The following is a 14385-nucleotide window of genomic DNA, read 5'->3' as shown; positions in this document are numbered from 1 at the left end:
ACAGTTGTTTTTTTTTTAATTTATTTAAAATTTCATAAAAACTCTTATAAAGCTTTCTAAGTTCTGATGATATGCTGGTCTTTCAGTCACATCTTTACCTACAGTCTTACATACAGCTATTTTTCTGTAGTGTTATACCACACTGATACCTTGCACTGCATTAGAAGGCACTTTTACTCATTGACCAAATGTTTAACATGTGACATTTATCTGCCCATTTTCGCTTACATGTTCTTCTGCATGGTTTACCATTTACATTGGTTGTTTAAACATTTACATTCATTTTCTGAAATTCATATTATGTATTAGAGAATGACACGGTGGCGGTTTACCCGCGGCTACTGGGTTTAGCCGCGGGTAACCCGCCAAAAACGGGGAATGAAAATTAGCAGCCTCTGCGGGGACGCGGACAAGGCCATCACCGCCCCGTGGAGCAGTGAATGGTCTTGTCACCGCAGTGAGGCACAAAGGATCGTGCGGTCCCCGCAGCCCCCACCCGCACTTCGGCTCGATCGTTTAACCAGCTTCCTCTCTCCACTTCACCTTAGTTTGCCGGCTTTCTTTTTCGGCGACCAGAACGCTTTCAAAAGAGCCGCGCACGCGCGGCTGCTCAGTATTCAATCTTCTGCTCTGACCCAACCGGAAACAGGAAGTTGCAGCAGACAGAAGATTGAACTTTGAGCAGCCGCACGTGCGCGGTTCTTTGAAAGCATGCTGGTCGCCGAAAAAGAAAACCGGCAAACTAAGGAGAGCAGTAGCGTACCAAGGGGGGGGGGGGGCGGGAGGGGCGAAAAAGGTAATGGCGCCAGGCCTTGGAGCACCGAGACAGACCGCTTCTCTCCCCTCCCAGCCGAACCCCCGCTGACCCTCCTATCTCTCCCCCCCCAAGTGAACCTTTCCGACCCTCCCAGCGAAAGCAGCAAACCTCCCTCCAGTAGCGTCGGCTTTCTCCTCCCTCTGCCACATCACTGATGACGTCATCAGTGACGCGGCAGAGGGAGGAGAAAGCCGCGGAGGTTTGCTGCTCTCGCTGGGAGGGTCTGAAAGGTTCACGGGGGGGAGATAGGAGGGTCAGCGGGGGTTCAGCTGGGAGAGGGAGAAGCGGTCTGCCTCAGTGCTCCATTACCTTCTTCGGGCAGCAGCAGCGTTTACAATTCGCTGCTGTTGCCGGCTTCAGGCTTTGTTCTCTGCCGGGTCCTGCCTACTTCCTGTTTTCATGAAGACAGGACCTGACAGAGAGGGAGGCCTGAAGCGGGCAACAGCAGTGAATTGTGAATGCTGCTGCTGCCCTATGAAGTTCAGGACATCGGGGAAGGAGCAGGGAGAAATCGGCTGCTGGCTTGGGGGTGAGGGTAGGGAAAGAATCGTGGAAGTGGAGAAATTGGCACGATGGCTTTGTGGGGGCTAGGGGGAGAGAGAAAGAAAGGAAAAAATAAAGAGGGGGCAGGGGGAGAGAGAAAGAAAGGCAGAAATAAAGAGGGGTCAGGGGGAGAGAGAAAGGAAGGCAGAAAGAAAGAGGGGGTCAAGAGGGAGAGAAAGAAAGAGGAGGGCCAGGGGGAGAGAGAAATAAAGAGGGAGGCCAGGGGGAGAGAGAAAGAAAGGCAGAAATAAAGAGGGGGTCAAGGGGGAGAGAGAAAGAAAGAGGGGGGCAGGAGAAGAAAGAAGAAGGATCAGAAGAAGGACCAGAGACTCATGAAATCACCAGACAAAAATGTAGGAAAAATGATTTTATTTTCAACTTAGTGATCAAAATGTATCCGTTTTGAGAATTTATATCTGCTGTCTATATTTTGCACTATTGCCCCCTTTTACTAAAACGCAATAGCGTTTTTTAGCGCAGGGAGCCTATGAGCGTCGAGAGCAGCGTGGGACATTCAGCGCAGCTCCCTGCGCTAAAAACCGCTATCGCAGTTTAGTAAAAAGGGAGGGGGAATATTTGTCTATTTTTGTATAGTTGTTACTGAGGTGACATTGCATAAAGTCATCTGCCTTGACCTCTTTGAAAACCCACGGAATATAAATGATAATTAACATTTTCTCTGCGTACAGCGTGCTTTGTGTTTTTAAAATTTTATTGTTGGTAGATCATTTTGACTTGGCCACAAAGGTAAGGGGGAGGGAGGGAGGGGAGCTGCTGAAAGGCATCTAGTAATCCTTGCAGGCTTGACTGTGCAGGGAATTATTTTTGTAAAATCATGTTTTGTTATGTGACTGGCATTATCTAGACTTTAATTTCTATGAATGAATAGAATGAAAATGATATAAAATTACTTGCTTGCGGGGACCGCGTGTTCCGGCTCACACAAGGAAGGAGGGGGTGAAAGGGAAAAAGTTTCTCTTCCTTGGAAATAGATTCTGAAGTGACCTCATCAAAGAAGACCAGCACCAAATGTACAAGAAATCCCTTAAACAATGTCAAAAGAGCCCAAAATAGAAAACTGCTACTGCCTTGAGACTCCATTATTGAAGGAATCAACTTGAAATCACAGAAGAGACAGGAAAAGGTTAAATGCCTCATGGAATCCTCAGGTACAAAACACAAACCAAATTGTGAATGAAATCAGAGCAGACAGTAAGAATTATAAAATTGATGTCATTATCCATCTGGAAAAAAAGGCATACTAGAAATAATGCCTCAGCAATACAATTTTCAGAAGTTCTATTTGCTCATGGTAAGGGAGAAGAGAGACTGCTAGTGATGGTGGGGGGACTGATAGAAGATATGAAAGAAGGGTGGTAGAAAGGAACAGATGGTAAAGGAGGGAGGGAAGGGTGGTGGTGGAAAGGAATAGAACAGACATTGAAAGAGGGTAGAGAGGAACAGACCCTGAAAGGAAATGTGGAAGGCAGAGTGGGGAGAAGACGCTGGAAGGGAAGAAGACAGATGCCAGACTATGGGGGAGCGGAGGGAAGAAGATGGGTGCTAGACGGGGACGGTGACGGGGCAGTGAATGGGATGGCAATGGCGGTGACGGGGCAGTGAAAGGGATGGCAGTGACGGTGACGGGGCGGTGAAAGGGATGGCGGTGACGGGGCGGTGCAGAGGATGGTGGACCGGGGACGGTGCAGTGACGGGGACAGATTTTTTCCCCGTGTCATTCTCTATTATGTATAAACCATATCTGCTGCTTAGTCTTTTCATTGGTATGCTAGGCTTCATTTGATTAAATAAACACATTTTAATAACAATTGTTGGTATATTTTATGCTGTCAGGTCCCCAATAAAGTTGCTTTTTTACCCTTGGTAGCCGATTATGCTCTTTGTATTAAACCTAAAAACTCAGAACCCGTTCAAAAAAATAGTGAGGAACCACCTGTGAACATCCAGCTGAAGTTATGAATGAATACTTCCAAAACTGTTACACAGTAGCATAGCACACAACACTAAATCCATAGCCCATATCACTTCAGTTTCTACATACTTGCATGAAGTTGTAAGTTCCCTGCATCTGAGCCATCAGATCCTGAAGTTTTTGTTTTCTTTGTATAGGGTCTTGGGGAAGAATGGAAGTGGAAAAAACCTCTGCAGCTAGTTGATGTACTGGCTTGGGTGCCTATCAAGATAGAACAAGTCTACAATAAAGCCACAAGTTCAAGCTAGAGAATAACCTATTAAAGTTATCTACTGCTACCACTGAGTTTGTCTGAAGAAGCCCGATATTTATAAGTTATCCAAGTACTACAATAAACCTTTGTGATAAGCCACTGCAAAATGAGAAAGTGTTAAGTGTCTCTAGACAGCGAGTTCAATCATGAAAAAACTGCAAGCTTTTGAGTTGAGTATGGAGGACTGGAAAATCATGTAGGCTCTGATAAATTCAAATCACAAAGCTGAAAGTAAAGTGGATTACACTACTATCAGGACATTAATTTGTTCTCTGAATAAAAGGCTTAGATTTAACACACCATTTGATGAAAATACAGCTTGCATTAGAGAGCCTTATCCTATTTCATAACAGATCAGCTGGACAGCAATAATCATAGAAGCCATCAAGAATAAAAGTTTGAAGACCAACCTATTACTAGAGAAGATAGGCTAGGCCCAGGGCAGAAACCCGACAGAAGTTAAGCAAGGAGCAGAAACCACCGGCAAAGTGGAAAACCAAGTGTCAAGCACAAGTTGGGCTTGAAGTAGGGAATACCAAGAAAGAACAAGTTGAACAGCAGTAGCTATAGGTCAGGCCCATCAAAACCCGTTGAACCAGTAAGGTTGTCTGGCAGGACTTCTATAAGAACATAACGCCTTCACCGGATCAGACCCTAGGTCCATCTAGTCCGGCGACCCGCACACGCGGAGGCTAAGCTAGGTGCGCCCTGTCGGAGACCTTGATTCCCCGTATCCCTCAATGTGATTTGCAAGAAGGTGTGCATCCAACTTGAGCTTGAATCCCAGAATGGTAGTCTCCGTCACAACCTCCTCCAGGAGAGCATTCCAAGCGTCCACCACTCTCTGTGCGAAACAGAACTTTCTGACATTTGTCCTGGACCTACTGCCCCTCAGTTTCAGTCCATGACCTCTTGACCGTGTCACATTTGAGAAAGTGAATAATGATGTTTCTTGGTCTATTTTGTCAAATCCTTTTAAAAGTCTCTATCATATACCCTCGCAGTCTCCTCTTTTCAAGGGTGAACAGTCCTAATTTTCCAAGGCGTTCTTTGTAGCTCAAATTCTCCATACCTTTTACTAGTTTCTTGGCTCGCCTCTGCACCTTCTCCAGCAGGGTTATATCTTTCTTTAGGTATGGAGACCAGTGTTGGACACAATATTCCAAGTGTGGTCTGACCATTGCTCTGTAAAGCAGCATTATGACAGCCTCCGATCTACTCGTGATCCCCTTCTTTATCATGCCCAACATCCTGTTTGCTTTCTTTGCCGCCACTGCACATTGAGCCGACGGCTTCAGGTTCCTGTCTATCAATACCCCCAAGTCCCCTTTCTTGTTCGCTTTTGCCCAATGTTACACCTAACATTCTATATTCTTGATCCTTGTTTTTCCTACCCTGGTGCATCACCTTGCATTTGTCTATGTTAAAATTCATCTGCCACCTTTCCGCCCACTTCTCCAGCTGGTTCAGATCCTTCTGGAGGTCCTCGCAGTCCCTTTGAGAGCCAACTGCCCGACATAGTTTTGTGCCATCTGCAAACTTGATTATATTGCTTATTGTTTCCTCTTCCAGGTCATTTATAAAGATATTGAACAAGATGGGCCCAAGAACCGAGCCCTGGGGCACGCCGCTAGTCACCTTCTCCCAGTCCGAGAATTTCCCATTTATGCTTACCCTCTACATTCTGTTCTCTAGCCATTTGCCGATCTATCTGAGTATGTCTCCTTCTATTTATTGCCTTTATGAAGAGATTCACCAAAAGCAATATACTGCAAAAAAACACAATTCAATATAAAACTTACTCAAAAATGAGAAAGTTGAAACTTAAAAGGACTACTATGAAAGAGTTAAAAGAAAGAATATTTTTGAAACAGCACAAAGGTAACATCAGCATAACATACCTAATAAGTACAAAGACAATGCTTTGGATAGATTTACATGTAGTGGAGGTAATGCATGCAAGTTTATCTAATGCATGCTCATGGTGGATATCCTGTAAAGCAGATTGTCCATGTTCTCGTAACATCATGCTTAGGCTACTGCAATCTACTTTTACTCTACTAAACTGTGCGCCTCTCCTCTGAAATCTGTACAAAACTGTGCTGCACAACTTAACTTCTGCCAACCTCACTACTCACCCCTTTCCTCAAATCACTTCACTGACTTTCTATCCTCCTTCACATACAGTTCAAACTCCTATTACTAACCTACAAGTGTGTTTATTCTGCAGCCTCTCAGTATCTCTCCTTATACACCTCCCCGAGAATTCAGTTCCTCAGACAAATTGCTTTTATTTGTATCCTTCTCCACATCCAATTCCAGACTTCATTCCTTTATCTCGCCGCTCGTATGCCTGAAATAAATTACCTGAGTCCATCCACCACACCCCTTCCCTTGTTCAAAAGTAGGCTGAAAACCCACCTTGAGACAGCTTTTAACTCATAACCTTACTCTCCTCTGCCTACCACACTAGCAAGCAGTTTAACCAGCCCCTCTAACTGTAACCCCTACCCTAGCATTCTATTTGTCTTGATTGCTTAGACTGTAAGCTCATTTGAGCAGGGACTGTCTTTGTAACTCTGTAAAGTGCTGCATACATCTGGCAGTGGTTGTGGCAGTTGTGGTAACACATTAGAACATTCAAACAAATACATTAATGCTTTTCTTCAATACAGCTGTATCATATAGCTGAGGGACCAAGTGCAGATATTAGATGGGGTCAAGATGGATGACTAAACTTAAGGCAGAGTTCTTTGTACAGTCATAGTAAATGATGGCAGATAAATACCCAAATGGTCCGTCCATTCTGCCCAACCTTACCGTCTCTTTAAATTACTGATTTAATTTAAATTTTCCTTTTTCCAGCCACCAGCAGCACTAACTTGGTCATCTTAGCAGGCAGTCCCCACAGCCACCCGATGTCCAGCACTGACAGAGGGCTCCTACCAGGCCCCATAAAAGAACAAGGCAGCTGTGGAAAGGGAGCCGCCAGCAGCACTAACTTGGTCATCCCAGCAGGCAGCCACCTGACGTTCAGCGCTGATGGAGGGATCCTACCAGGCCCCATAAAAGAACAAGGCAGCTGTGGAAAGGGAGCCGCCAGCAGCACTAACTTGGTCATCCCAGCAGGCAGCCACCCGACGTTCAGCACTGATGGAGGGATCCTACCAGGCCCCATAAAAGAACAAGGGAGCCAATATTGAGGAATTTCTGAAACTTACAGGTGTGATGGATAAGATGTCACAGAAGATTGAGGTTGAGAATGAATTAAAATAAGGTGTCTATTAAAGATTTGGATCTATAGCGACAGTCTGAGGCAATTGTAATTAAGGATTGAAAGGTTTAAATTGCTGATTCTACATTTCAGCTAATGCTAGGAAGTTCAGAAGGTTGATTTTGTGACTCTTAAGAGACAGATTTATGTACCATTCTTCACATACATCCATGGGGATAAGGTTCTCAGAGGAATAGGAAATTTGGGTGGTTTACAGAGAATCTGTTTCTTATAGAATAGAAAATACAATACTAATTTGAAGGTAATACAGAAGTTAAGATGTATCTCCAGGAAGTAGGGTTTTTACTGACATAAAGAGAAGTCAAAGATAAAGGGTGATTTAGGAAGAAAAGTGAAACACTGCCACCTGCTGGTTTTAAAAAAACTTAACAGAATGGACTTTTAATGTTAACATTGACATAAGGCATTTTTGGAAAGGAAGTCATGTGATCACTGTGCCATTGTATTCTAAAGCATGATAATTACTACAAATGTCACATAGGGTATAAATCCGTTTGCCTTGTTTTATCTCTTTGAAGAGCACTGAAATTGAGGGCTTGCTCTTCCCAGGCTGTGGGAGCTTTGTCAATAAACCATTTGTTTTTTACATGGCTTTTCCTCATCTGTTATTTGAATTCACAGAACAGAGTCTCTAGCCCAATCATGTGGGAAAGAGAATCCATTCTGGCAATTCTTTTGGCCTCGATGTTCAAGTCTACAGCCTACTTGAATACCATGATACCCTGCCCGTGGTCATGTGTCTGAAGGGGCATGGCCAAAGGGGCAGGACAAGCCCCTTTTAAGCCCCTTCAGAGAACCATGAGGAATTGGGAGAGGACTGAAACAATCTTTCTACCATGGGTAAGAAACAAAACTTCACTTTGTAACTCAGGTTTGGGTCCAATGGATCGTTATCTTTCGGCTTGACCTTGTCCTATGCCTTAAGTAGTTCTGAGGAGGGCCAGCTTGGTTTACCTGGACAGGTACGGGTGATGAAAGTGAGCAAACATGAAATAATAAAAAAATTCAGCCATTACACTTTCTCACATTGCACCAGGATTTACTAGTTAGAAAAACCTGTTGATAGATAGGGCCTAATCCAAGAGCAAGTGAGAATGTGATATTGGTAGCTAAATATATGAAAATTGGATAAGCTGGAATGTAATAATCAAAAATACAAAAGTTCAAGACAGGAATTTTAAGTTAAAACATATTGATTTGACACATGTCTCATGTGCTTGACCGACACAGAAAGGCAAGCTAAGACATTTGGTGATTGATAACTACCATACCAGATGGAAAAGCTTAAGTTTATAGGGCTTCTATGTCCTAAAGAGTGACCAGCCTGAACTAGGCCAATCCTCAGGGCAGACAGGAGTTGGCTTTTGACCTGGTATCCACATACCAGGGGGCCCTAAGTTTGCCATAACTTGAGTTTGCTATGGGGAAGACAGATCAAAACCATATGTGTATCATGGTATGTATAAATTTAAGTTTTAGTAAATTTTAGTAAATCAGTAAAATTACACACTAGAAATTCATTTAGGTAGCTATACGTAATAAGTTAACAAGTATATAAGTTAACAAATATAGATTAGGAATATATTTTATTTTGATCTTCATATATCTGGAATCCTGAAGAGATCCTGATAAGGCTAAAGATGATGTTTGACCTCTGACCTTAAGCAACTTTTTTCTACTTCGTAGAATCTTGATGGGGTCCTGCTCTTTCCATCTTTTCCTTCTTCAATCTTAGTGAGACAAAGATCTCAGTATAGAAAGGACACACTGATTTTTAACAGGAAAGGGGTTATTCCATGTCAAGTGATCAAGGGCTCCCTGCATGACCATCACGGATTTTGATAAAACTTTATGCACAAAGTCCCACATGTATCAAACGAACTTTGGTAAAGTTTTAGTTTCGCCTGTGGAATATTTGTGGAGATATAGCCATTTGTTTGACCCCATACCACAATGAAATACAGTACGACGATGACATTCTGACAAGTTTGAGACACAATATCTCACGAGCTATGTTTCCAAAAAAACTGAAACTTAGCTACCCTGCACAACTTTTGGATCTCTATTCAGTGCTACCAATAATAATTTTTGTCGAGCACTGAGTGAATGGCTGAATTACAGTAAACTTGGCCGAAAAAATTAGTGCTCCAAAAAAAGTCAAAGTTTGACATTACTTAGCTCCCACAATAATTGAGTAATAAATGCGAAATTTGGCGCATGTCTCAGTACAACGTTGTTTTCAAAAGTACAATTTCAACCTCCAAGCTCTTTCCATTAGTTTACAAATGAAGTGTAGAAGTTGCTAACTTGTGTAAAAAGGCCAAAAATAGGGTATTTTCAGCCTGCTTTTACAGAAAAATACCTTTCAGAAACTTTCAAATCAGTCTCATTAGAAAGAGCATATTTCAAACCCCCTAGAAAAGTGGGCTTCATTTTTCAACGCAGGTTAACAATGCCCGAAAAAGGGGGACAAAGTTGGGAGATGTCACCATGGCAATGGCCTACGTTTCAACTTACAATTATGTCACTTTTCACACTGTTTTTCCCTGTTTATTTTTACTCAAGCTTTGGGTACAATTATAGTGTTCTTAATTAATGATTATTCCTAACTAGAAATTGAGGTGATAATTTTGTTGCATGCAGATCACAAATTACAACTTGTTTTCTTTTTCAGATCCACATTATTATTAATTCAGTTTAAAATGGATACCAACGAATCGATGCCAACAAAGTGGACTTCACTTCGGCTTGGGAACCATACAAGATACCCAATTTAGGCTTGGGAACCTAGGATAAGACACCCTAATCATTGGCTTTGGAACCAGAAAGATACCAACAAAAGGCTTTGGAACCTTGACAAAGAAACCAAATGCGAGGCTTGGGAACCTGGACGAAGTGGTCCACTCGTGGCTGGTATTGCACAGCTATCGGGCGATGGGGTTGCCAGTTCAAACTCTTGAACTGGTAGTGACAATGTCACCAAGGACCAACGCAATAGAGTAGTAGTAATACTACGTCAATACAAAACTGTAACTTTAAAAATGACAGAACTATGTTGAAATAGAGGTTGTTGCCGTGGCAACGTCTCCCAACTTTGTCCCCCTTTTTCAGCCATTGTTAACCTGCATTGAAAAATGAAGTCCACTTTTCTAGGGGGTTTGAAATATGCTCTTTCTAATGAGACCGATTTGAAAGAGTTTCTAAAAGGTATTTTTCTGTAAAAGCAGGCTGAAAATACCCTATTTTTGGCCTTTTTACACAAATTAGCAACTTTACACTTAATTTGTAAACTATTGGAAAGAGCTTGGAGGTTGAAACTGTACTTTTGAAAACAACGTTGTACTGTGACATTATGCGCCAAATTTCGCATTTATTACTCAATTATTGTGGGAGCTAAGTAATGTCAAACTGACTTTTTTTGGAGCACTAATTTTTTCGGCCAAGTTTACTGTAATTCAGCCATTCACTCAGTGCTCGACAAAAATTATTATTGGTAGCACTGAATAGAGCTCCAAAAGTTGTGCAGGGTAGCTAAGTTTCAGTTTTTTTGGAAACATAGCTCGTGAGATATTGTGTCTCAAAGTTGTCAGAATGTCATCGTCGTACTGTATTTCATTGTGGTATGAGGTCAAACAAATGGCTATATCTCCACAAATATTCCACAGGCGAAACTAAAACTTTACCAAAGTTCGTTTGAGACATGGTGGACTCTGCATATGAAGTTTCATCAAAATCCATGATGGTCATGCAGGGCACTTTCCAAGAATCTGATCACTTGACATGGAATGACCCAAAGGATTTAAAAGCTGTATAGCCTTTGTAAATATATTACAATATCTGTCTATGTATTTCTTCTTTTTATAAAATATGTAAGCTTAATGTGAGAATGTAACTTTTTAGATATAAGAATGTAATTTTAGGACACGACTATATGAAGCTAGCCTTACATGGAAATAAATAATGTGGACCAATTATATTGCAGATGGATTGTAACGAAGGAATGTCGTCATTTAGGATATATATGAATGTGTAACTGGTAAAACGTTGGAATTTTTTATGAGCAAGGCCAGCTTTTGGCTTCTGTAATAATTCTCATGATGCAAATGATAATCAATTGATAATGAATTGATTACTCTTATGATCTAATACTGATAACCAATAAAAAATAAGATTTTGGATTTTATTAAAATATTTTGCATCATTAATTTTGTCATTTCATTTTACAACCCTAGAATAGCTATAAGTACGCTTGTGTGCAATTATCCTGATCAGGCTTCATGTACAATGATAGAAGAGCAGGTAACTAAGCATGCAGTCAGCTTCTCTTTCTTCAGGAGGTCCTTCACCGCCTCCCCAGCCTTTAACTTCTGATGGAAGAGTAGACACACCCTCCAATGTTGAGGATGTAGCCTCTTCCTCACAATCTTTTGATATAACTGGACCTAATATGGTGGAGCAAATAAGTGGGGTGAAGACTAAAGGATTGACTCCTGTCCAAATGGTTATGGAGCCAACCCTTGATGTTCTTCCTATGGACAAAGTTATCACTTTAAATGATATATGGCTAACTGTTAATAGAACTGAGTATTCTTTCCAAAGCATAGTTTTGAAATTGTGTCAATTTTCCTCAGATGTAACTGTTAAAATGAATGAGCATGATAATCAATAGCAGAGTTGGAAAGAAAATTAGATAAAGTGGATAAGTCTGTGGGTAATTTACAAAGTACAGCTCTATCTAATATTAAAGAGAATATTGTTTCATGCAAAAATAGAAAAAATGTTGAACTATATTAGAGTTATGAATCTTTGTTTCCTAAATTTCCCGATCACGCATTTCCTTTCTCCTTTGGAGCTAGTAAGAATGTACATGAGGGAGATTTTGCAATACTCTGAAGTGGATAATTTTCAACCCGATAACCTCTATTATGCTCCGAGGGCTTCTAGGGAGGAGGGAGTGGAAGGGGAAATTGATAAATTAGTCTCCCCAGATAGTTTAGATCTTTTTCAGTTTCTAGAATCATCCAAAGACAATAACAAAACGTGCTACACTTTTGGTAGTTTTCATGACAGTTAGATAAAAACTATTTTGAAACTATATTTTACTAAGAAAACAAAACAAAACAGGCTCTGTTTTGTGGCCAAAGAATTCTTATATTTCCTGATGTCTCTAAGCAGACTCAAATAAAGAGAAAGCAGTTCCTAACACTTGAGTTATAGTAACAAATGAGTTAAAAAAAAATTTTTTTTTTCATTTTTCCTAGCTATTTCTGGCCAGAAACCCAAAGCTCTGTCTGTTACCATGCATAGGTTCTTTCTTCTTCTCCAAAGCTCCCTCCAGCCCATCTAAACCATTCCAGCAATCGAAGCCCTCCCCAGCCCATCCTCAACCAAATGGCCATATAAGGATTCAGACAGTGCAAGTCAACCCAGTACTGGCCTTAGTTCTTCAATATATACCATTATTTTCCGATTCAAGATCCTTTGTCTTCATCCCACGCTTTTTTGAACTCTGTCACCTTTTTCCTCTCCACCACTTCCCTTGAGAGCACATTACAGGCATCAACCACCCTAGGGCAGGGGGACTATGGTGGTGGGGACAGAGCCTGGTTTCCTTTGACTGACTGAAACCACAAAGCTTCTTTTCATTCAGCCTTTACCATTTTTTAATGTTCAGGGACTCAGTATATCACTTATTTTTAATTTTGTACATTGCCCTAGTAAAGCTCAAGCTTGAGAATTAGACACTCACGTATGCCAGTCCAAAGATTAAACAGTCTCCAGATAATTTTTCTAACAGACCTGAATGCTGGTTTGAACTACTGTAGGTAGTTTGTGGTTTTCTCCAACTGATGGCAAGTCTGTTTTCTTGAATATTTCAAAGGCTTGTCCTCTTTCTTCCAGTGGTTTATCCTACAGGAAAAAAAAATATTTATGGCTGAAAATTTAATCTCTTGCTACAGTTCTCAGGGCAAGGATCTGCTATGGGAAGCTTTAGTTTGTTAGCTCAGTGGTTTGGAAACAGTTTAAAGCCAGCACGAAAAGTATCAAGTTTAAAATGAGTTGGTGCAATCTTTATGATAAGAAATCATTTAGAAGTCATGCTCCAAAGCCTGGATTTAAAAATACAGACTCAATAGCAGGCATATTTCTTAAGGGTATTCTTGATAACAAGACCATACAGAAGAATGCAGCTGTCGCAGGCTCTGTGCTGAGTAGCAGTTGTACAAGAGGGCAGAAGCAAGGTGGGAGGACATAAGCCTGGAGGACTGGAGTCCTAAAACGTGAAATCCAGCCGCAAGTGTTAGGATATTAAATAAAGTAATGCCATGGGATTCAAGGAAAGAGAAGTCTCACTCATCACTTGCTATGAAGCATAGGCTTCTGAATGGGGGGAGGTCACAGGGGCCATGGCCTCCCCAAAATTTGGGGAATCAGAAGTATGGCTCTTCTGGCTCCCCCACATCCCCACCTCACCGCTGCTGTAGTTTTAAATTTTCAGGCAGCTGGCAACACAACAAAGCCAGCTTCCCGCCATCAGCCTGCCCCAGAAGTGTTGTTTCTGCAATGTCCTGCTTATGCAGGAAGAGGAAATGCAGCAGACAACACTTCCAGGGCAGGCCGATGGCAGGAGGCTGGCTTTGATGCACCGCTGGCTGCCTGAAGATTTTAAATTACAGTGACAGTGAGATGGTAGGTGGGAGATCCAGCTAAGGGGAGTGTTGGGAATGAGGGAAGGACAGATGCTGCACAGGTTGGGGGTTTGGAAGGGAAGAAAAGAGATGATGCTAGTGGGTGAGGGAAAAGAAAGAAGAATTGTTGGACATGATAGTGGTGGAGAGGGGAGAGACGCCAGACCGTGGAAAAGGAGAGACCAGACCATAGGAAGGGGAAGACGGATGTCTTACCATGGTAGAGGGAGAGAGATGAGATGGAGGGGAAGGAGAGACAAGATGGAGGGTATTGTTAACAGCAATGAGTGTGGCAGGAAAGAGATAAATACTTGAGGGTAGATGGGAAATGGGAAGAAGAAAGAGGGAGGAGATGGTACACATGGATAGATGGGATGAAAGGATATGTTAAAGTAGATAGATTTTGAGAAGAAAGCAGAAAAATGGAAGTTGAATGTTAAGTTATTGCTAAAGATGGATGTAGGGCAGAAAGTGAAGGAGAAAAAACACCCCAGCAAATTGATAAGGCTTCCCTGGATACATAGTTAAGAGCACAAATGGAAAGAAGTGCAGCCAGAGACTGGGAAAAGACAGTTAAAAAAATAAAGTCACCAGACCACAAAGGTAGGGGAAATGATTTTATTTTCAATTTACTGATTGAATTGTGTCAGTTTTGAGCATATACATCTGCTGTCTATATTTTGCACTGTTCAGGAAGAAATGCATTTGTTTCTATTTCTCTGGGGTTGTTCTGCATGCAGAGTCTAGCTTCTTAGGGTTTTTGTTTGTATATATTAGTACTTTTAGTTTGTGGTC

At 41.7% G+C, this 14385-nt stretch overlaps 1 protein-coding gene across 11 annotated transcripts in view; it reads right to left on the bottom strand.

The window, feature by feature from the left end:
• CAPRIN2 (caprin family member 2) overlaps positions 1–14385 on the bottom strand; it is a 331530-nt gene that overhangs the window by 179161 nt on the left and 137984 nt on the right. For 10 of the 11 annotated variants that reach the window (XM_033952547.1, XM_033952545.1, XM_033952548.1 and 7 more), the window contains 2 exons: positions 12701–12811; positions 3423–3554 (listed from right to left, as the gene is read on the bottom strand). In XM_033952547.1, coding sequence (XP_033808438.1) covers positions 3423–3554; positions 12701–12811 — 243 coding nt within the window. The remainder of the gene's footprint in view (positions 1–3422; positions 3555–12700; positions 12812–14385) is intronic. The other variant, XM_033952550.1, reaches the window with a different exon arrangement.

This window comes from Geotrypetes seraphini, chromosome 7, assembly GCF_902459505.1.
Source record: "Geotrypetes seraphini chromosome 7, aGeoSer1.1, whole genome shotgun sequence".
Lineage (NCBI taxonomy): Eukaryota > Metazoa > Chordata > Amphibia > Gymnophiona > Dermophiidae > Geotrypetes > Geotrypetes seraphini.
Note: the sequence above shows the minus strand (reverse complement) of the source record. Positions and strands in the feature narration are given on the sequence as shown.